General features: G+C 55.5%; 1 protein-coding gene across 4 annotated transcripts in view; it reads right to left on the bottom strand.

Moving 5' to 3' along the window:
- The window catches only part of MAST3 (microtubule associated serine/threonine kinase 3), a 46,220-nt gene extending 26,706 nt beyond the window's left edge, over positions 1 to 19,514 (bottom strand). The window contains exons 1-12 of one of the 4 annotated variants that reach the window (XM_058424897.1): positions 19,336 to 19,514; positions 18,960 to 19,049; positions 6,877 to 6,965; positions 6,728 to 6,797; positions 6,523 to 6,543; positions 5,901 to 5,979; positions 5,276 to 5,433; positions 4,995 to 5,070; positions 4,502 to 4,711; positions 4,284 to 4,385; positions 3,876 to 4,008; positions 223 to 288 (exon numbers count right to left, since the gene is read on the bottom strand). In XM_058424897.1, coding sequence (XP_058280880.1) covers positions 223 to 288; positions 3,876 to 4,008; positions 4,284 to 4,385; positions 4,502 to 4,711; positions 4,995 to 5,070; positions 5,276 to 5,433; positions 5,901 to 5,979; positions 6,523 to 6,543; positions 6,728 to 6,797; positions 6,877 to 6,965; positions 18,960 to 19,049; positions 19,336 to 19,382 — 1,141 coding nt within the window. In that variant the 5' untranslated portion in view covers positions 19,383 to 19,514. Of the gene's footprint in view, positions 1 to 222; positions 289 to 3,875; positions 4,009 to 4,283; positions 4,386 to 4,501; positions 4,712 to 4,994; positions 5,071 to 5,275; positions 5,434 to 5,900; positions 5,980 to 6,522; positions 6,544 to 6,727; positions 6,801 to 6,876; positions 6,966 to 10,393; positions 10,672 to 18,959; positions 19,050 to 19,335 lie in introns of those variants that run through there. The other 3 variants (XM_058424894.1, XM_058424895.1, XM_058424896.1) reach the window with 3 other exon arrangements.
- Between the last annotated feature and the right edge of the window lie 3,213 nt (positions 19,515 to 22,727).

Raw genomic sequence — 22,727 nt, 5'->3', positions numbered from 1 at the left:
GGAAAACTCTTACACATCCTGCAAAACTCACCTTTCCGGTGCCCCTCCAGCACTGCCCCCACCCGACTTCCAAGGCAGAGCAGTCCCACGTGCCATCACCTTGCCTCCAAAGTCACCGATGCTAATTAGGCTACAAGCAAGACCTCGGCAAACCCAGCCCTTTCTGCGGGTGCCTGGTCCACTCTGGAAAGAACAAGATGAGCGGGGGCCCCCAGCCTCTGCTACTCACCTCTGGGGACTCAGGTGCTGGGGGCTGTTCTTCTTCGAGGTGACTCAGTGGCACCATCTCTGCAAGATGAGGGAGGAGCCTCAGCTGGAGCCTCCCTGCCTCACCCTGCATCACCCAGCAATTTCCTGAGGCCTCTAGAGTTCTCACCCCAGGCTGGGGATGCAGTACCTCCCCTGACCAACTCCCATGACGCTGTCATGAAGCCACACCCGGGAGGCTGGATGAAGCAATGACTTAGGAACCTTCTGGAAGAGCCAGTGGGCTGCCCTGGCTCTGAAGTGCTCAGTTATGATCAAACTCAGGCTCTGAGCCTTGAGCCTGTGAACACGGGATGTGACACGGGCCCCCTGGGCGTCAGCTCCTAACATCTTCCTCAGCTCAGGGTGCAGCCCAGGTGGAGGGTCCAGTATGTTCTTGCCCCAGGCCTTGGCAGAGGGACAGCCCCTAGCGAATGCCTGGCAAACATGGTCCAGCCACAGACCACATGTCATCTGGCCTTAGGTACACCTGGGTTTGATTCCCTGCTCAGCCTCATCTGCCTGGAGCCTCAGTTTCCCCAGCTTTATTTTTTATTAGTATGATTATTTATTTATTTATTTGAGATGGAGTCTCGCTCTGTCACCCAGTCTGGAGTGCAGTGGTGTGATCTCGGCTCACTGCAACCTCCGCTTCTTGGGTTCAAGTGATTCTCTTGTCTCAGCCTCCCAAGCAGCTGGGATTACAGGCGTGTGCCACCATGCCCAGCTAATTTTTGTATTTTTATTTTTATTTTTTGAGACGCAGTCTCACTCTGTCGCCCAGGGTGGAGTGCAGTGGCGCGATCTCGGCTCACTGCAGCCTCCACCACCTGAGTTGAAGAGATTCTCCTGCCTCAGCCTCCCGAGTGGCTGGGATTACAGGCACCTGCCCCCACACCCGGCTAATTTTTGTATTTTTAGTAGAGATGGGGTTTCACCATGTTGGCCAGGCTGGTCTTGAACTCTCGACCTCAGGTGATCCGCCTGCCTCGGCCTCCCAAAGTGCTGGGATTACAGGTATGAGCCACTATGCCCAGCCTAATTTTTGTATTTTTAGTAGAGACAGGTTTCACCATGTTGGCCAGGCTCGTCTCAAACTCCTGACCTCAAGTGATCTGCCCGCCTTGGCCTCCCAAAGTGCTGGGATTACAGGCGTGAGCCACCGCACCCGGCCAAGTATGATTATTTCAGAGACAGGCTCTTGCTCTGTCACCCAGGCTGGAGTGCAGTGGTGCCATCATGGCTCACTGCAGCTTCAGTCTCCTAAACTCAAGGGATCCTCCCACCTCAGCCTCTCGAGTAGGTGGGACTATAGGCATTCACCGCCACACCTGGCTAATTTTTAAAAACACTTTTTGTAGAGATGGGGTCTTGCTATGTCGCCCAGGCTGGAGTGCAGTGGTGCGATCATAGCTCACTGCAGCCTCAAACCCCTGGGCTCAAGCAATCTTCCCACTTCAGCCCCACAAGTAGCTAGGACTACAGGCATGTGCCATCATGCCTGGCTAATTGTTTTTTTATTTTTATTTATTTATTTTTTTTAATTTATTTTTTTCTTTCCTTTGAGACGGAGTCTCGCTCTGTCGCCCAGGCTGGAGTGCAGTGGTGCGATCTTAGCTCACTGCAGGCTCCGCCCCCCGGGTTCACGCCATTCTCCTGCCTCAGCCTCCCGCGTAGCTGGGACTACAGGTGCCTGCCACCTCGCCTGGCTAATTTTTTTGTATTTCTAGTAGAGACGGGGTTTCACCGTGTTAGCCAGGATGGTCTCGATCTCCTGACCTCATGATCCGCCCACCTTGGCCTCCTAAAGTGCTGGGATTACAGGCATGAGCCACTGCGCCCAGGGATTGTTTTTTTAATAGAGACGAAATCTCACTATGTTGCCCAAGCTGATCTCAAACTCCTGGCTTCAAGTGATCCTCCTGCCTTGGCCTCCCAAAATGCTGGGATTACAAGTGTGAGCTACCATGCTGGGCCTCCCCAGCTTTAAATGGGGACAGTGGCAGGTCAGTCCCACTCCAGGTATGGTCCAACCTTAGGGTCTATGCCTATGCTGCCTGTTTCACTCTTCCCTTTGGATCTGCAACCTGGTCACCTCCTGCCCTCCAGGCCTCAGTTTGAACACTGCCTCCTCCCAGAGCCTCCCCTGGCTACTGCTGGACCAGGCTAGGTCCAAGTTCAATGCTCTAGCTTTCAGTTCCTCTTATCCTGGCTATTTGTGGAAATTTTTTTTTCTCTTTTTGAGACAGGGTCTGGCTTTGTCACCCAGGCTGGAGGACAGTGGTGTGATCATAGCTCACTGCAGTCTCAACCTGCCAAGCTCAAGCGATCTTCCCACCTTAGCCTCCTGAGTAGCTGGGACTACAGGCACGCACTACTACAGCCAGCTACATCTTTTTTTTTTTTAAATGTAGGCTCACTCTTTCACCCAGGCTACAGTGCAGTGGCATGATCTCGGCTCACTGCAACCTCTGCCTCCTGAGTTCAAGCGATTCTCCTGCCTCAGCCTCCCAAGTAGCTGGGATCTACAGGCACCTGCCACCACACCCGGCTAATATTTGTTTTTAGTAGAGATGGAGTTTCCCCATATTGGCCAGGCTAGTCTTGAATTCCTGACCTCAAGTGATCCGCCCGCCAAGTCTCACAAAGTGCTGGGATTATGGGATTACAGGCGTGAGCTACTGCACCTGGCTGGCTGTGGGAGTTGTTTTTTTTTTTTTTTTTTTTTTTGAGACAGAGTCTCGCCCTGTTGCCCAGGCTGGAATGCAGTGGCGTGATCTCGGCTCACTGCAACCTCCGCCTCCAGGGTTCAAATGATTCTCCTGCCTCAGCCTCCCCAGTAGCTGGGATTACAGGCACATGCTACCACACCCCGCTAATTTTTGTATCTTTAGTAGAGATGGGGTTTCACCATGTTGTCCTGGCTGGTCTTGAACTCCTGACCTTGTGATCCACCCACCTCAGCCTCCCAAAAGTGCTGGGATTACAGGCGTGAGCCACCGCACCCGGCCAGCTGTGGGAGTTTTTGACTGTCTTCTTACCTACGGGTTGTCCTGTTTGACTCCAAGTCCACTTTCTGGGCCACAGTAAGGCCACAGAAATTGGTAAAGCCATTTGTGAATTTGCAGGACAAAGGGAAGGCCACTGCTAATACTGGTCCCCAGGCTTCCTGGCCATCTTAACGTGGCCTTTGAGGACACTGAGGCCCCTGGGCCCCAAAAGATCAGAGGGTCTCAGCATAATTCCCGCAGGTGACTTAAGAGCAAGGCCACAGAGAGACAAAGAACAGTGTGGTGGTTCTGGAATCAGATGGGCCTGGGTTTGAATCCTGGCTTCATCTGACCTTTCTTTCTTTTTTTGTTTTTTTTTGAGACAGGGTCTTGCTCTGTTGCCCAGGTTGGAGTGCAGTGGCACAATCTCAGCTCACTGCAACCACACTTAGCTAATTTTTGTATTTTTAGTAGAGAGGGGGGTTTCACCATGTTGGCCAGGCTAGTCTCTAACTCCTGGCCTCAAGTGATCTGCCCGCCACAGCTTCCCAAAGTGCTGGTATTAAAGGTGTGAGCCACCGTGCCTGGCCTCCATCCGGCCTTTCCCAGCCTTGGTTTCCCCTTCCCATCCCGGCTTACCCTCCAGGGGGTCCTTGGCCAGGCCCAGCTGCCCAATGATGTATTGTGGAAGGTCAGTCTTAATGCCTTGGCCCTCCCGCGCATGGCCCTCAGCCGCCTCCAGCAGGTGGTAAAACTCCTCAGGATCAAACTCCTAGGGGCACAGGAGGGCTGGTCACCTGGGGCTTGGTTCCACCTGCAGGCCTCTGCGCATGCTGTTCCCTCTGCCTGGAGCACCCTTCCCAGCTCACCCCCTGGGTCTCCGCTCCTGCTCCCTCCTCAGGGAAGCCCACGCTAGCCCAACAGCACCCTGTGTTCCTCTCAAAGCCCTACACGATGGGAACTGTCACCTGTATCTTGGCAGGACTGTTGTGGTCCCAATCTCAGTTCTGCCCAGACCCCAAGCTGGCCGTAGAAAAAGAAACTTACCAGACACTCCAGCAGCCGAGCTGGCCGTGAGATGATGATCAGCAGTTTCCGGACAAGCTGGACGATGAAGCTGACCTCCTCACTGTCCGAGCGCTCATGGGCCTGGGGGAGGTGGGTCGTGGCATCACCCACAGGTCCTCAGCACCGTCTGGCCCGGGGACCCCCCTCACTCCACGTCCCACTGCATGCAAAACCTCAACATGCGAAAAACCACGCACATCCTGTAGAAGCCGCTCCAGCTTCTCCTGCATCTCTAGGAAGTAGCGGGAGGTGACGAGGTTCTCGCCAGACTTGGCCAGGCAGTCTCGGGCCAGCTCGATGATCTGGTGGTGGATGAAGCCCAAGACGCCATCAGCCAGCGCCAGCCGGGCGCCAGGCGCGTAGGCCGTCAGGAACTCCTGCAGACGGCCCTCCATCTGTGCTGTGGCCTGGGTGGGGCAAGACGGGGTGACCTGGTCAGAGGGTGGGGCTGAAGCGACACGCGCAGAAGGGGGCAGGAGAGGCATGGTTGGGGAGAGAGGAGATGGGGCAATGGGACGATCGGGTGGGAGGGCTGGCGCGGGAGGAATGACATCTTTCAATGGAAGGTGAAGGAAAGACAGAAATGAACAGACTGGCAAAGGGGACATAGCCAGGAAGACAGAGTTCCATGGAGGGACAGCAATGTGGAAAGCAGTGCAGGGGCTGGTCCAGCCGCCAGGCGCTGCCCACCTTGGGGAACCTCTCCCGGTACACATGATTCATCATGACAATCTCATTGTCGAAGGTCCCCGTTGCACGGCCCGGGCTGAAAGGAAGATAGCTGGCTTGTGATATGGGACCTGAGACCAACCCCAGGGGAGGATGTTGGGGGCTCTGAGCCAGGGTTGAGGGACAAGAATCAGAGGCTAGGCTCAGGCAGGGTCAGGGCTGGTGTGGAGGAGGAGCCACAACTTGGGCCTCCACGCCAGCCCAGGGAGGGGCCGGGGCTGGGGCCAGAGGTCGAGGCCCACCTGAGACTGCGAGAGCGGGGGCGGAGGCGGGGTGACCGGCCGCCTTCCTCATCAAGCACATTCTCTGAGCTGCGGAAGTGCTTGGACAGGAAGTGCAGCTCGTCCGGCGTCGGCTGGAAGGGAAGCTGGTGGAGACGTTCCCGGGAGGATGAGCTTGACTGGTAGAGAGTGATGGGGATTAGAGCCATGAGTTCACCATCAGTGCTGTGGCCAGGACCCCAGCACCACCCCTCAAGGCCCAGGCTGCCTGCTGGCCATCAGAAGGTAACATTCTTTCTCCTGCCTAGCTCCTATGCATCCCTCAAAACCCTAGCTCTGATGCCCTCTCCTCCAGGAAGTCCTCCCTGCCTGTACTCCTGGGCAGCCCCAAGTCCCCCTCTGGTCAGGCCCTGACCCCATAGACTGAGGATATCTGTATCTCCCCAACCGGGGACTATTTTGGGGCCAAGGCTGGGTCTTCTCAGGGGACCCTGCATTTCCCAGAATGGGGCGTGCATGGAGGAAGTAGCTAGTATGTTTGCTGACTGCACAACTATCCAACACCTTGAAAAAAAACACACAAAGATGTGTCCCCCCCCCAACCCAGCATCTGCCTGTCAACCTGCCAAGGTGGGGCTATGGGTACCGAGAGGGTGGAGCTGGGTGTGTTGGTTCCATAGCCGGAAGATGGGAGAGACGCGAGGGACCATCTTCTGCCGTCTGCCCTGGAGAGGGGAACAAGAACAGATGGAAGGAAGGCCTGGCCCCTGTGGTTTGTGGGGACTAAGAACAGACACTGTGGCCAGCATATTCTGGCTCTGTTATAGGAAGGATCTCCTGAAAATAACCAAGAACAGAGACACAGGCTGACCAAGTCCACTGCATGCTCCCTCTCTTCAGGTACCTCTTCCAGGAAGCCCCCACGTGACTCCAGCTGCCACTGTGTCCCGTCAAAGCTTCAACCTCTGAGCTGCAGCTTCTGGGGCACACATTGACCACCCCCCACCGAACAGAGGACTCCCCAGGGGCTCAGGGCCAGCCGCCCATTTGCAACCATGCCCTCAGCCCGCAGCACAGAGCATACACACAGCAGGTGCTTAATGAATGTTGTTGTATGAATAAATAAATGAAATGCAAGCATCTGGCACATGACAGGTGCTCAATCAGCTCTTGTTAAGTGAATGAATAAATGATTTCTTTAGTGAGTTAATGATTCTTAGGGCTATATCCCCCCACGACCCCCCACCCCCTGGGCTGGTTGAAATTACCTGTCCGTGCGTGGGATGTGGCTGCAAGATGGCATGCATTTGCCAGGGATGGGAGCCAGAGGGGGAGACCACCACCAGACGGGCCAGGGGAGGGGAAAAGGTGAATGAAATGAATGAGGAGCCAGGTCTAGCCACCGAGCACGTGCCCCTGCCCAACCCCTGCCCGTGGTGCCCGCGCTGTCTCCCAAAGCCGGCAATCACTCACCTCCGGGCAAAGGGGAAATTGAGGGCAGAGGCAGCTGAGAAATTCCGAGGACTATCCAAGGGGCTGCTGCCTGCTGAGGAGGAGGCGGGGAAACTGAGTCAGCGGGGCAGAGGCAGGACACAGCACCCGCTGGCTGCTCCCACACTCACCCGTTGGGACCGACAATGGCGACAGGGGCCGGGAGAGGGTCGGGGAGGGCGTTCCTACCACCAAGCTCTTGCGGTTCCCGCTGCGGCAGCTGTTGGGGGAAAAAGGGACAGGGTAGGTGGCTGCCCAGGGCCCCACGCTAAGCCGCCTGCCCAGCCTAAATCACATGCGCAGCCCGTTCTGGAAAAGGATGGGATGTTGGACATGGCCACTCCCACTCTGCCCCCAGCTGGGTTCCCCCATGGCCCTTAGCCAGGTCTTCAAGGCCCAGGAGGGAGTCACCCCTCGACTAACATTCCTTATTATTGACACTACTGCTGGCCAGGCATGGTGGCTCACGCCAGTAACCTCAGTGCTTTGGGAGGCCAAGGTGGGAGGATCCTCTAAAGCCAGGAGTTCAAGACCAGCCTGGGCAACATAGCGAGACCCCGTCTCTACACAGAATTTAAAAATTAGCTGGGTGTGGTGGTGCACGCCTGTAGTCCCAGCTACTCAGGAGGCTGAGGCAAGAGGATCGCTTGAGCCTCAGGAGGTCAAGGCTGCAGTGAGCCATGATCGTGCCACAGCACTCCAGCCTAGGTGACAGAACAAGGCCCTCTCTCTTAAAAAAACAAAAACAAGGCTGGGCACAGTGGCTCATCCCTGTAATCCCAGCACTTTGGGAGGCCAAGGCATGTGGATCACCTGAGGTCAGGAGTTTGAGACCATCTTGGTAAACATGGTGAAACTCGTCTCTACTAAAAACATAAAAATTAGGCCGGGCATGGTGACTCACGCCTGTAACCCCAGTACTTTGGGAGGCCGAGGTGGGTAGATCACCTGAGATCAGGGGTTTGAGACCAGCCTGACCAACACGGAGGAACCCTTTCTCTACTAAAAATACAAAATTAGCTGGGCGTGGTGATGCATGCCTGTAATCCCAGCTACTTGGGAGGCTGAGGCAGGAGAATCGTTTGAACCCAGGAGGTGGAGGTTGTGGTGAGCCAAGATCGTGCCATTACACTACAGCCTGGGCAACAAGAGCGAAACTCCGTCTCGAAAAAACAAAACAAAACAAAAAACCCAAAAATTAGCCAGGCGTGGTAGTGCACGCTTATAATCCCAGCTACTCAGGAGGCTGGGGCAGAGAATGGCTTGAACCCAGGAGGCGGAGGTTGCGGTGGACTGAGATAGCGCCATTGCATTCCAGCCTGGGCGACACGAGTGAAACTTCGTCTCAAAAACAATAACAAAAACAAACACAAACTATTGGCAGTGTTGTTATTAACAGCAATGGCATGAAGTGCTTCTAGCCTGATGGTAGATACTACATATGGCCAGGAGCCCCTGGCCCAGCTTTTCAGGGTTCTGTGTCACAGTCCCACCCCCACACCTTTCCCTGTACCATGGCTACTGCCAGCAGCACCAGCAAGTCAGGTGGACCAAACACACCCTGGAGCCCAGATATGGGCTGAGACACACCGTTCTATACACCCCTCCTGAAGTCCCTGCTCCCATCTCTTGAAAACCCTCCTTCTTCCCAAGATGCCCCTAAAATGCCAATGCAACCCAACTAGAAACCCTAAATGCAACCTCTTTCACAGTCCTGCCTGTTCTGCTGAACTTTTGCCCACGTTTTCCTCTTTCCATCCCAGTTCCCTTCTGGCCACCAGATCCCTGGCCCAGGTCTCTCACATCCTGCCTGGCCTCTTCTCCCACCTGGGCCCTGGCTTCAGCCCACACCTTGACAGAAGGAAATTGGGAGCGACACCGTCCCCCGCCCCACCAGAGCAGTTGCCCAGCAACAGCTCTGCTCCACAAGAGCATCAGCCCACACACCCCAAGCCGCCAACGCAGCTCAGTGGCGGGAGAACATTGCAGGGAGGGAGAGATGAAGTCTCGGGGCCTCCGAGGTGCAGAAATGGGGTCCCAGGCAGAATGCTCGGAGCAGGTCAATCCATGGGAGAACAAGTGTACGATCATCAAAGGACACAGGTGACAAGGTGGGCAGGGAGAAGAGACCCAGCCTGTCTATGTCTCCATGTGTGGCTGCCCCTTGAGCCTCAGTTTCCTCATCTCTACCTTGAAGGATGAAACCTACCATATCCAGTGCTCAGCTTTGGGCCGGACTCAGGTACGTACACTGTTGTCTTTGCCTAGACAATGCTCACAGGGCCTGGCTCACGCTGGGAGAGCAGGCAATGCCTCCTGAGTGAATTACATCCCCAACATGTGCCAATCCCAATAAGCCCCAGAGTTGGGAATGAGCAGCTGAGCCCATTTCCCAGACTGGGAAACTGAAGCCACAGATGTCAACAGTCACAGTGATTGTCTCCCAGCCTGAGCTGCAGAAGCAAAAGTGAAACCCGCAGGTTTCTGCAAAACTTCCTGCCAACCCCTCAATGCATGCTCACCTGGCTGTCTCCACATCCTCTCCCAGCCCCTCACCTGGTTCCTCGCCCCCACACTGCACCACCAGCACCCTCCCTCCCCAATCCTGCTGTATCACTTGCTGCTTCCAAAAGCATCTGGGAAAAACACTTGGTTGCCCTCCCTCCTGTTCTTGGGCGAGGTCTTCTTGAAAACACCGCCAAATGTGAGGCCTCAAAGGAGAACTAAGCATCATCTGTTCACTTCCCAAGCATCTATGCAGGGCCGACTGTTTGTTCAACTCTTCCTGGAGGAGATCCAGGACCTCCAGAAGTTGCCATTTGAGAACCATCCTCTCTTGGTACCCAGGACACAACAGAGAGAATGTGGCAGAAAGCAGGGGCCTGAAGCCAGCCTCCTGCACCTCATCCCTCTGGCACACATATTCCCTCTCCAATGCGCCCCACGATCTTGGAGGGAAGTTTAAGCCCTGGACTCAGCATTCAAGGTCTTTCGGTAGCTGGTCCCACCGCCCAGACTTTGCCCCAGTCCAGCACCAATGAGAAACCCAAGCACAGAGAGGTTAAGGAGCTACTTGAGGTCACACAGCCTGGTAGTGGCTGAGTCGAAATTTGAACCCAGGTCCAGTAGAATCCACAGCCCTCACTTATCCTCTCTGCTTTTCAAAAGGGGAAATTGAGACACCAAGAGCGGTGAGGCTTTGGCGGGGGTTAACCCCAACTATCTGGACTCCTGACACCCCACCCAAATGCCAGCCTCGTGCAGTAAATATTTGCTTCTGAGCCAACATTTCTGCTGAACTGGCCCCCAGGGACAGATCAGCCTCAGTTTTTCCAAGAAGTTCCTCCCTGGTTCTGCCCAGACCCGGACACCCGGGTTCAAATCCTAGCTCAGTCTCAATTCACTCTTGTCTGTCACCACCCCAGCTGCGACGCTGGCGTACAGACACCCCAGTCCAGGGAACGAGGGGCGAAAGGAGGGTGCCAGGGACCCCAGGGGACACCTCGATCCACAGGCGTCCTCCCCCCTTCCCACTGCTGCCACAGAAAGACGCTCGCCGTGGTCCGCGCCACGAGGCCAGGACACACTTCTGGCAACTCCTGTTTGCTCGGCTGGCCGCCGAGCCTTCGCCGGCGCCGTGCCCCCTACCTCTTGGAGCGCTGCAGCAGTGCGCCTTTTGCCAGGCGGCTGCGATGGCCCGGAGCCGCCACCGCCGTCCAGTAGCTGGGGTCGGACATGCTGCTTCCCTTTGTGCCGCCGCCGCCGCCCGAGGCCGGGAAGGCGCGGGGGCGCAGCCGGCGGCGGCGGGGCGCGAACCTTGGCGGCGGGATCGGCCCCAGGAGCCCCGCGGAGCCGGACAGGGACGGGGGCGCACGGGGCTGCGGGGAAAGGGGGGCGGCGAGAAGGAAGCGCGCGCCCCCGAGCGCGGCCGGGAACTCCGCCCAGGCGAGTGCGGGGGCGGGGCCGTTGGGGGCGGGGCCTGCCGGGAGGCGGAGCGAGCGACGCGGAAGCCAGGCCGGCGGACCCGCGTGCCGGCGAGTGGGCGGGGCGCTGCCATGGCCGCGGGCGGAGAGGCGGAGCGTTTCTAGGGCCGCGGGCGGCTGAGGCAGGGCGTTGCTACGACCGCCGGCGGCGGGGGCGGGGCGTTGGCAGCACCTTAACCTCGAGCCAGGGGCAGGCATTTTGGCTCCTTTCTGCTAAAATGTAAATCTAATCGCTCCCTCCCTCTTTTTCCCCTCTCCCAGAGCACTGACCCTTTCTCAGTGCGGCACCCAAGACCCACCCCAGCGTCCCGGCCCGGCTCATGCTACCACGCCCACTCTGGCCCCACTACTTGGAATCTAGCCTGGCAAGACTGCGTCCTCTCCTCTGAAAAACCCGCTTTCCTGTCTGTCCGGCTCTGTCTTCCCCAGGTTGGGGGCTCCTTAGGGTCCTAGCAGCTCCCAGAACCGGACTGGCATAGAGGGTGTGTTTGGCAAATTGAGTCGGGGCGTGCTCTGCCTGTGTGTGGCGGGAAAGGCCATCAGCCCTGCCTCAGTTAGGAATCAGCCACCTGATTGAACTCCAGCCTCAGTCTCCTCAACTGTGAAATTGGAGGAAAACTGGTCTGACATGAGGATTACACAAATCAGATGTAAGGGGGCACTTCCAAGGGCACCTGGTATATGTTCCATATCTCTATATAATTTATCTCTATAAACGATAGCATCAGGCTAACCTCCAGACCTCTGTTTCCCCATGCATAACATCCCACATACTGAAAACAGAATAAAATCTGAGACAGAGGCCGGGAGCGGTGGCTCACGCTTGTAATCCCAGCACTTTGGGAGGCCGAGGCGGGCGGATCACGAGGTCAGGAGATCGAGACCACGGTGAAACCCCGTCTCTATTAAAAATACAAAAAATTAGCCGGGCGTGGTGGCGGGCGCCTGTAGTCCCAGCTACTCGGAGAGGCTGAGGCAGGAGAATGGCGTGAACCCGGGAGGCGGAGCTTGCAGTGAGCCGAGATCGCGCCACTGCACTCCAGCCTGGGCGACAGAGCAAGACTCCGTCTCAAAAAAAAAAAAAAAAAAAAAAAAAATCTGAGACAGAGCCTGGAACAGGGCTGAGGGTACAATATGTGTTCACTATGGAAGCCACTATGGAAGCAGAAGTGTCTCCCACCGTAGAGACTGAATTAATGCTTTCTCCTGTCATGACAGCCCAGGCAAGTCAGGGGCAGTGTCATCATGAGGGATGCCCCTTCCTGGGCCCCAGGACACTTTGCGACCCAGTCCAGGCCCAATGCTGGAGCCCAGGCTTCATATCTAAGGAGACAATTTTTTTTTTTTTTTTTGAGCCAGAGTTTCGCTGTCGTTGCCCAGGCTGGAGTGCAATGGCTCAATCTCAGCTTACTGCAGCCTCCGCCTCCCAGGTTCAAGAGATTCTCCTGCCTCAGCCTCCAAGTAGCTGGGATTACAGGCGTGAACCACCACACCCAACCTCCATCCGGCTTTCCCCAGCCTTGGTTTAAAACCAGCCGGGCGTGGTGGCGGGCGCCTGTAGTCCCAGCTACTCCGGAGGCTGAGGCAGGAGAATGGCGTGAACCTGGGAGGCCGAGCTTGCAATGAGCCGAGATCGCGCCAGATCTCGGCGACAGAGCAAGACTCCATCACAAAACGAAACGAAACAAAACAAAACAAAAAAACCCAGCCTGGGCGAGGCCAGGTGTGGTGGAGTGCAGTGGCACCATCTTGGCTCACTGCAACCCCTGCCTCCTGGGTTCAAGCGATTCTTCTGTCTCAGCCTCCCGAGTAGCTGGGATTACAGGTGTTGCACCACCACGCCCAGCTAATTTTTTGTATTTTTAGTAGAGATGGAGTTTCACCATGTTGGCCAGGCTGGTCTCAAACTCCTGACCTCAGGTGATCCGCCCGCCTCGGCCTCCCAAAGTGCCAGGATTACAGGCGTGAGCCACCGTGCCCAGCCAACAGGAAACAATTCAATGAGCAAGATAATTTCGACTGGGCGTGGTGGCTCACGCCTGTAATCCCAGCACTTTGGGAGGCTGAAGCAGGCGGATCACCTGACGTCAGGAGTTTGAGACCAGCCTGGCCAACATGGTGAAACCCAGTCTCTACTAAAAAAAAATACAAAATTAGCTGGGCGTGGTGGCGCGTCCCCATAATCCCAACTACTTGGGAGGCTGAGGCAGGAGAATCGCTTGAACCCAGGAGGTGGAGATTGCAGTGAGCTGAGATAGCACCATTGCACTCCATCCTGGGCAACAACAGCGAAACTCTGTCTCAAAAAAAAAAAAAATAAATAAAATAATAAATAAATAAAAATACAAAAGAAATAGCTGGGCATGATGGTGCATGCCTGTATTCCCAGCTGCTCAGGAGGCTGAGGCAGGAGAATCACTTGCACCCGGGAGGTGGAGGTTGCAGTGGGCCGAGATCGCACCAATGCACTCCAGCCTGGGTGACAGAGCAAGACTCCGTCTCAAAAAAAAAGGATAATTTCAAATACCAAGGCTGAGAAGGGAAGAGAAAGGCAAGAACACTGCAAGGGGCGACTTTAGCCAGGAGGCCTCTCAGAGGAGGTAATGCTGCAGCCAGCTAGAAATGGAGGAGGAAGGAGCTGGCTATGCAGAAAGTGTGTCCCAGGCAAAGGGCACAGCTCTCTGAGGCAGCACTGAGGGCAAAATGCCAGCGGGGCTGACCACATAAGCCTTGTGGGCTGCAGGGAGGAGTGCAATTTTATTGTAGGAGCAATGGGGAGTCATAGAGGGTGCCTGAGCAGAGAAGGGGTATGATCTAGACTATGTTTGTAAACCCCCTTATGTCTGCTACGGGGAGCAGACTGTTGGGGGACAGGAATGAAGGTAGCAGGAGGCCAGTAAGGGGCTGGGATGGTGTCTGGGAGGGGAATATTGAAGCTATGGAGAAAAGTGGGTGGATTTGGGACTTGTTTTGAGACTAGGGGAGATGGTGGTTTTGAGACCACCAGAGATGGTGATGAGTATGGGAGTGGTCACCTATGACCCCCAGGTATGCAGCCCAAGCCTCATATGGAGTACAGATTCTCTTGAGTCTGGGGACCCAAGTGGGGATGGGGCCACAGTCTCCACTTGCTGTAACTACGTGCTGAGCCATCCCACATGCACGGGGACACACTTTTGCATACACTTGGTAAAGGCGCTGCCCCCTCTTCCCCAGCCACAGCTACACCCAGTAACACCTACACACCCCCTATTACGTACACCCACTGCCCTGACATCTGTAGCAGGGAGAGAACCTTCTCCCATGCTCATTTGTCCTCAGTTTCCCTCTCTGCAAAACAGGGCTGCAGCTGACAATCCAGAGGGCCTGCTGCCACGGTGAAGGCCTTCCATGAAAGGCTGGCTGAGCCACTGATCTCTGGTGTCAGCCCACTGCTCCCCAGATCATGCCCTTCCCCTGCTCACAAACCCTCCATGGCTCCCTATTGCTCTTACAGCAAAACAAAACTGCATTCCTGGGTGAATCCCTCTCCCAGAGGTCACATCCTAGCTGTGTCCCTGACAAACTCTGTGACATTGGCATTTGACTCTCCCTGACTGTGCTGTGACTGTAAATGCCCAAGTCTCAGGTAGATATACAGACACCCCCATTCAACGGCCCCTTTTTAGTGGGACTACCCCAGCGCTTCCCACCTGCCCATATATCTGTGCCCCTCCCAGCACCACACTGTATGGCTCCTAGTGCCCTAGGTAGAAAATCCACATTCTTCCTGCCCTTGGGATTTGAGGCTCCAGAAGGAATGTGTCTCTGACGATGCTGTTGCTGCCTGGAACAGCCACTTTGTCTATGAGCGCCCAACTCATGGCCTTCTTCAACACCACTCCCAACCCCCAATGCCATCACCACCACAAGGACAGCCCTCCCAGATACTGCCCATTCATCTAAGCCATATGCATTAACTGAGCACCTGCTGTATACACCCTGGGCCTGCCCTGCGGCTACGATATGACCAGGACAGACAAGGTCTGGTCCCGGAGAGGCTGTCAAACCTCTGGGTGAGAAAAACAACTGGATAATCACACAAGACAATGTGGAAATTAAATCTCTGGGGTTGGCTGGGTGCTGTGGCTCATGCCTATATTTTATTTTATTTTATTTTATTTTATTTTTATTTTTATTTTTTTTTTGAGACGGAGTCTCGCTCTGTCGCCCAGGCTGGAGTGCAGTGGCGCAATCTCGGCTCACTGCAAGCTCCGCCTCCCGGGTTCACGCCATTCTCCTGCCTCAGCCTCTCTGAGTAGCTGGGACTACAGGCGCCCACCACGACGCCCGGCTAATTTTTTTGTATTTTTAGTAGAGACGGGGTTTCACCGTGGTCTCGATCTCCTGACCTCGTGATTCGCCCGCCTCGGCCTCCCAAAGTGCTGGGATTACAAGCGTGAGCCACCGCGCCCGGCCAGGCTCATGCCTATAATCCCAACATTTTGGGAGGCTGAGATGGGCAGATCGCTTGAACTCAGGAGTTCGAGACCAGCCTGGCTAACATGGTGAAAGTCTGTCTCTACTAAAAATACAAAATTAGCCAGGCGTGATGGCGCATGCCTGTAATCCCAGCTACTTGGGAGGCTGAGGCAGGAGAATCACTTGAACCCAGGAGGCAAAGGTTGCAGTGAGCCGAGATATTGCACTACTGTAGTCCAGCCTGGGTAACAGAGCAAGACTGTCTTAAAAAAAAAAAAAAAAAGAAAAAGAAAATCCCTGGGGTCTGGATGTGGAAATGGACAGGTATAATGCATATTATACCCCATGTTTGTGGGGCCTGGAAGGAGGGGGTGGTTGGGGAAGGCTTCCTATTTGAGGCTGAGGCCTCGATGAGGATGTGACGGAAGAAGAAAGGAGGGAATGGAGCTCTGGGCAGTGGGGACAGCAAGCGCAAAGGCCCTGAGGCTGGACCAGCCTGCATTCTGGAGGATCAGCAGTGTGGCTGGAGCCAAGTGAGCGACGGGGAGATGGATAGAATGGAAGCAGGGAAGTTGCAAGTCCAGGCACAATGGCTCATGCCAGTAATTCCAGCACCGTGGAAGGCCAAGGCGGGTGGATCACCTGAGGTCAGGAGTTCAAGACCAGCCTGGTCAACATGGTGAAACCCTGTCTCTACTAAAAATATAAAGATTAGGCCAGGCGCAGTGGCTCACGCTTGTAATTCCAGCACTGTGAGAGGCCATGGCGGGTAGATCACCTGAAGTCAGGAGTTTGAGACCAGCCTGGCCAACATGGTGAAACCCCATCTCTACTAAAAATACAAAAAATTAGCTGGGAGTGGCGGCAGATGCCTGTAATCCCAGCTACTCACGAGGCTGAGGCAGGAAAATCATTTGAATCCAGGAGGCGGAGGTTGCAGTGAGCCAAGATCATGCCACTTCACTGCAGCCTGTGCAACAAGAGGAAAACTCCATCTCAAACAAACAAACAAAAAACACCCAAATGTTAGCCGGGTGTAGTGGTGCATGCCTGTAATCCCAGCTACTCAGGAGGCTGAGGCAGGAGACTCATTTGAACCCAGGAGGCGGAGGTGGCAGTGAGCAGAGATCACACCACTGCACCCTAGCCTGGGCAACAAAGCGAGACTGTCTCAAAAAAAAAAAAAAAAAGGAGGCAGGGGAGTTGTAGAGGCTGGACTCTTTTGGGACAATTATGAGCTTATTCCTAGGATGCTTGGAACATGGCAGGCAGGGACCCATTTCCCTGCCAGGGACCCATTCCCCTGCCAGGCCCAAGGCAATGTGGCTCTGCTGCCCCCTGGTGGTGAGTGAGGCAGCCTTGTGGCCTTTCTCAGCCCCAGATACTTCCTCCCTCCCCTCCCAGTTAAAACTGGTCAAATCCGCTCAGCGGCCTCCAACACAAGGGTCCTCCCTTCATCATGTCCTCACCTGGGGTGGAAGCCAAGGATTTAGACAGAGTCAGATCTGGCCCGAAACCTTCCTAGGATGCTCCTGATAACACATTCTGAGGTCCTATGCCCCCGTTTTCTTCACAAAATGGGGGTGATGGCAGTCTCTGATTCCCATTGGATGCCTCGACTTGGTCCTGGATGTTGTCCTAGCCACCTCCTTCTCTCTGTCCACCTCCATTCCTGGCCCCAGCAGAACTTTCTCCCCACAGGGCAGCCACAGAGGCTTAAAAAAAATCTCTGGCGGGGCACAGTGGCTCATGCCCATAATCCTAGCACTTTGGGAAGCCAAGGCGGGTGGATCACCTGAGGTCAGGAGTTCAAGACCAGCCTGGCCAACATAATGAACCCCCACCTCTACTAAAAATACAAACATTAGGCCAGGCTCAGTAGTTCATGCCTGTAATCCCAGCATTTTGAGAGGCCAAGGCGGGAGAATCACTTGAGGTCAGGAGTTCGAGACCAACCTAGCCAACATGGTGAAACCCCATCTTTACTGAAAATACAAAAATTAGCCAGGAGTGTTGGCATGTGCCTGTAATCCCAGCTACTTGGGAGGCTGAGGCAGGAGAATCACTTGAACCTAGGAGGCGGAGGTTGCAGTGAGCAGAGATGGCACCACTGGACTCCAGCCTGGGCAACAGAGCAAGATCCCTTCTCAGACAAACAAACAAAAAATTAGCCGGGCGTGGTGGCACGCCTGTAGTCTCAGCTACTCGGAGCCTGAAGCAGGAGAATCACTTGAACCCGGGAGGCAGAGGTTGCAGTGAGCCGAGATCATGCCACTGCAGTCCAACCTGGGCGACAAAGTGAGACTCTGTCTCAAAAAACAAAAACAAAAAACCCACCACCTCAGTCCTGCCACAGGACCTTTGCACATGCAGTACCCACTGCTGGTGCCAATCTTCCTTTAGCTGTGCCCAGGCCTTGGCTCAAATATCACCTCCCCAAGAGGTCCCTGTCTGAATACATCTTGTTTATCCATTCATTTTATCACTGAATTCTCCAAGCTGACTGAGAAGCCATTGATGGAGGGACTATGCTTTCTTTATAGCAATGCCTTTAGCACCGGATCTCAGTAGGTGTCTCATAAGTGCTTGGTGCCTGAATGAAGGTACCTCCCTGTTACCCAGCACCCAAATGTGGGCTCCATATTGTTCTCTCTTGTCCCCATTAAAGGTCTGTGGATGGCCTGGCGTGTGGCTTATGCCTGTAATCCCAGCACTTGGGGAGGCTGAGGCAGGCAGATCACCTGAGGTCAGGAGTTTGCGACCAGCCCGGCCAACATGGTGAAACCCCATCTCTACTAAAATACAAAAATTAGCTGGATGTGGTGGCAGGTGCCTATAGTTCCTGCTACTTGGGAGGCTACAACAGGAGAATTGCTTGAACCCGGGAGGTGGAGGTTGCAGTAAGCTGAGATTGCACCACTGCACTCCAGCCTAGGGGACAGAACAAGAGTCTGCCTCAAAAAAAAAAAAAAAAAAAAAAAGTCTGTGGAAAGATTTAAGCAGCTCATTCATACTAAAGTGTAAATGGTTGATGGGCCACATAACTCTAATAGACACCATTGACCTCACATTGGTCCCTCCCTAAACTTTTGCCCAAACCATGAGAGGAACTCACAAAACTCCCTCCTGTCCTGAAACCTGGCCAGTCACAGTCAACCAACTGGCCAGTAGAACCCTCAACAGACCTGGTAGCAAAGCTGTCCCTGATGCTTGGCCCCCAGGGGATGGACTGAATCAGGAAAACTGGCATCTCCTCTCTGAGCCTCAGTTTTCTTAACTGGGAAGTAGGGATCAGGAAGGGGTTAGAGAGCGCTCAGTCACCCTGGTTCTTTTCTCCCTGCGCCACTTGGGTTAAGCTCAATGCACAGGGCTCTCGTTGGTGGCCTCTCAGCCTTGGGTGTGCGTGTGTGTTTAGAGGGAGGAGCTTTCTCCCTGAGGTCACCACCCAGGAGTCCAGGCCGATTCAGCAGGGAGTGCCCTGAGCAGCTTGGGAATCCGGCACCTGTCTTGGGGAAGTCCTTGGGCAACAGCTTAAGTTATTCCCTTTCCTTGGCCACCTGTCAGATGCTGGCCTGGCTGAAAATGGAATTTTCCCATTAAGCCCCTAGAACGGATCGCAGTGCCATTATGTGGATGGGTAAACTGAGGCCCAGAGAGGTGATGTCACCAACCTACAGTATCTTGAGGAGAGTGATGAGTCTGGCGGGTTTCCAAGGCTCTGGGGTGCCAGGGCGGATGTCTGCGCCCCGCCCACACGCGCTGTCACTTACCTCCAGGGGTGCAGGCCCAAGGAGGGGCTACAGGGGCTGCAGGGGCTGCTGGGACCCAGCAGGGACGGGCTCTGGCTGCTCGGAGACAGACTGCAAAGAAAGAGGCCGGGGACGGTGAACCTGGAGGCCGCCCCTTCGTGTGGCCGAATCCGGATCTCCGGATGGCGGCTGCGGTTCCCTCAGGGAGTAGGGGCCCAAGACCGGGGATTCTGGGTTCAGCTCAGGACATGAGGGCGGGGCCAGACCGATGGCCCGGGAGGGCTCCCCGGAGGCGGCGGTGCGTTTCTGGGCGACACGAACAGAGACGTGGGGGGAGGGTAGTTGTCATCCTGTCCTCCCTGCACCCCCCCACACCCCCGCCCTGCCCAACACTCACTCGAGGGTCAGCGCCGGGATGTGCAGCTTGTCCCTGCGGGACTTCATGCCGAGGCAGAGGCCGCCTCTGTGCGGCCGGGTACCGACGCCCCCTTGGTGGCCCCCGGAAGCCCTGACCGTGGCACGATCGGACCGACGGACGGACACACGGACGCAGGGACAGACGCCTGGCTGGTGCGGCGGACTAGACGCGGGGGCTGGGCCGCTGGGGGCCGGGCTGGCTCCGCCTCGGGGCGGGGCTCGCAGCTCCGCACCTGCGCGCAGGCCCGGCCCGGCAGCGAGGGTCGCGCAGCGGGAGAGGGGAGCCGCGGGTGCCGCCCTGTCTGCCGCAGGGACGCCGAGGCCGCCGGGTCGGGAGCCCCCGAGCTGCGTCCCGGAAGGGAAGGGCGGTCACTGGCTCCGCGGTCGGCGCGATTGCTCCACGGCCTGACCCCGCCTCTCCCCGCCCTGGCCCGGCCTCAGCCCTCGCCCCGGCCCTGGGGCTCTCTGGGAGCCGGGATCTGAGCGCAGTCCGCCCCAACTCCCCAACCCCGCATCCCGGCCAGCTGCTCAGCACTGAGGTCCTAACCCGCTCGGGTCTCCGCATCCCCGCGCACACTAGAGGCTCTGCCCACACCTCCAGTCCCTGGCTTCCAGCTGTTTTCTCTGCCAGGAAGGTCGCCCCCCTCACCCATATACGATCCCAACCCCACCAGCCCCTCCTCCGCCAAGCTGTCCCTACACCCCCACCAGCACCAGGCGCCGCCAGCCCTGTCCTCCTCCCTCTCGGCGCAAACCCCACGGTCTGGGGGTGTCTGTGTCTCTCTCTGGCCCTCTTGAGGCCCCGGTGGACCCAGTGGGGCACAGGGAAGGTGGCAGGGAGTGGACATCCCTGTGGAGTCTTTGGCCCTGTCCTGCCCCAAGGTCCAGGACTTTGCCCTCGGCAGTCCTCGTTGATTCACGGTCCAACACTCTGCCCACAGCTTGGGCCAAGGCTGGAAACAGTGCCGGCTCTCGGGGCAATGTCCAAGTCCCCCAGCAACCCCCAACCACTGGGGCCTTCAAGCACCTCCCCACCAACTGTATCATCCCCACTGGAACAGGAGCCCAGCCATTTGGCCTGGGCTTGGGGGCCACTCTGACCCCATTCCCGGGACCTCCTCCTTCTCCTTCCTTCCACCTCATCTCCACTCACTCCACTCAGCTACCCTTGTCTTCATGCTGTTCTTCTAACGCCAAGCGTGCTGGCACCCCAGAAACTTTGCCCACGCTGTTCCTGCTGCCTGGAATGCCATTCTCCCCAGACTTCCCCGCTGCCAGCTCCTCCTCTTCTTCCAGATCTAAGCTCAAAGGTCACTTCTTCCAAGAGGCCCCAGATCTTCAGGATAAAGCCACCCCCAGCGCCTCTGTCTCTTTCTCTGGTTAATCTCTCTCCTGCATACAAAACTTCAACCATTGCTCTGAGATTGAATTGTCTGTATCCCCTCTGCCTTCAGCAGGGCCCAGTGTACAGTAGGTGCTCAAAAAAAATGTTCATTGAGTGATTCCCACCCCCAACTCAGGCAAAAGCAGCTCCCAAAGATGGGGTGTCCACACTCACACACTTCCATACCACTAGCTCAAGGTAAACCCCTCCCCACCCCGGCCTTTGGTTTCTTTCATCTGTAAATGAATGAAGGCATTGAACAATAATGTTCTCTAAGCTTTGGGGATTAAAAAATGGTAACCTAGACTGGGCATGGTGGCTCATGCCTGTAATCCCAGCACTTTGGGAGGTTGAGGCAGGCAGATCGCTTGAGTCCAGGAGTTTGAGACCAGTCTGGGCAACATAGTGAGACCCTGTCTCTACTAAACATACAAGTCAGGTGTGGAGGCTCACATCTGTAGTCCCAGCTACTCTGGAGGCTGAGGCGGGAGACTCTCTTGAACCTGGGAGGCAGTGGTTGCAGTGAGCCAAGATGACACTACTGCACTCTACTACCTGGGTGACAGAGAGAGACTCCATCTCAAAAACAAAACAAAACAAAAAAACCCAACCTACAGGAACAATGATGTGACCCCGAGAGAGATGATTTTTTTCTTTTCTTTTTTTTTTTTAGACGGAGTCTCGCTCTGTTGCCCAGGTTGAAGTCCGGTGGTGGGAGCTCGGTTCACTGCAACTTCCACCTCACTTCAAGCGAATCTCCTGCCTCAGCCTCCTGAGTACCTGGGATTACAAGTGTGCACCACCACGCCTGGCTAATTTTTTTGTATTTTTAGTAGAGATGGGGTTTCACGATGTTGGCCAGGCAGGTCTCGAACTTCTGGCCTCAAGTGATCCGCCTGCCTCAGCCTTCCAAAGTGCTGGGATTACAGGCGGGAGCCACCCTGCCCAGCTGAGAGATGATTTTCTGCTGGTGTTCCCCAAAAGGACGTGAGCTCCCCATCATGGGAGGCATTCAAGCCAGTTCTAATACACTTCAGTTGAAATTCAACATCTGGACTCTGGATTCCAGACGAGTTTCTCTCCTTCCCAGCTGAGTGCGCTTAGCTGGTGATGAAACCCCTTTGCATCTCAGCTTCCTCATTTGCAAACTGGCGTGGCCTCCCATGTTTGCGGCGAGAGGCCAGGTGCTTGTGAAGCACTTTGCGAACACGAGGGCGAGAATGAACATGAGATGTGTTGCTGTAATTATTAAATACATTCACGATTCAGTGGCTGTTGCTGAAATATCCACTTCCAAGACCACCAGGGCCCACACAGCCCGCCAGCCCCAGGTGAACTCACCCACGTCCTCGGCGTGGCAGGCTCAGCTCCTTCTGCAATGAGACAGAAATGGGGATCATTCTCAGAGAAACTAGCCCTCAGAACCCCTGGCCGTTGATGCACCCCCACAATCCCCAATCCCCTGCCCCAACCAATGCATCTTTCCCGCTCACCCTACACACTGGGCTCAGCCCTGCCTGAAGGCCTTTGCGCTATCTGTGTCCTCTCTCAGAACAACCCTCCCTCCCTTCCGGCCCTAATTAACTGCAGCTCATACTCCAGGTCTGAACTCAACATCCCTTCTTCCTGGAGGCCCTCCAGATTCACAATCTAATTCCCCACCCAGCTCCTACCATACCTGCATTAAAAAATATTTTAGGCTGGGCATGGTGGCTCACACCTGTGATCTCAGTACTTTGGGAGGCCAAAGCAGGAGGGTTGTTTGAGCCTAGAAGTTTAAGCCAGACTGGGCAACATAGCAAGATTCCATCTCTACAAAACTTTTTTAAAAAATTAGCCAGACTAGGCCGGGTGCGGCGGCTCACGCCTATAATTCTGGCACTTTGGGAGGCCAAGGCGGATGGATCACTTGAGTTCAGGAGTTTGAAACTAACCTGGGCAACATAGTGAAACCCCATCTCTACAAAAAAAAAAAAAAAAAAAAAAAA

The sequence above is a fragment of the Hylobates moloch genome, unplaced genomic scaffold (genome assembly GCF_009828535.3).
Source record: "Hylobates moloch isolate HMO894 unplaced genomic scaffold, HMol_V3 SCAFFOLD_12, whole genome shotgun sequence".
Lineage (NCBI taxonomy): Eukaryota > Metazoa > Chordata > Mammalia > Primates > Hylobatidae > Hylobates > Hylobates moloch.
The sequence above is the reverse complement of the archived record's forward strand: the minus strand, read 5'-3'. Positions and strand labels throughout refer to the sequence as shown.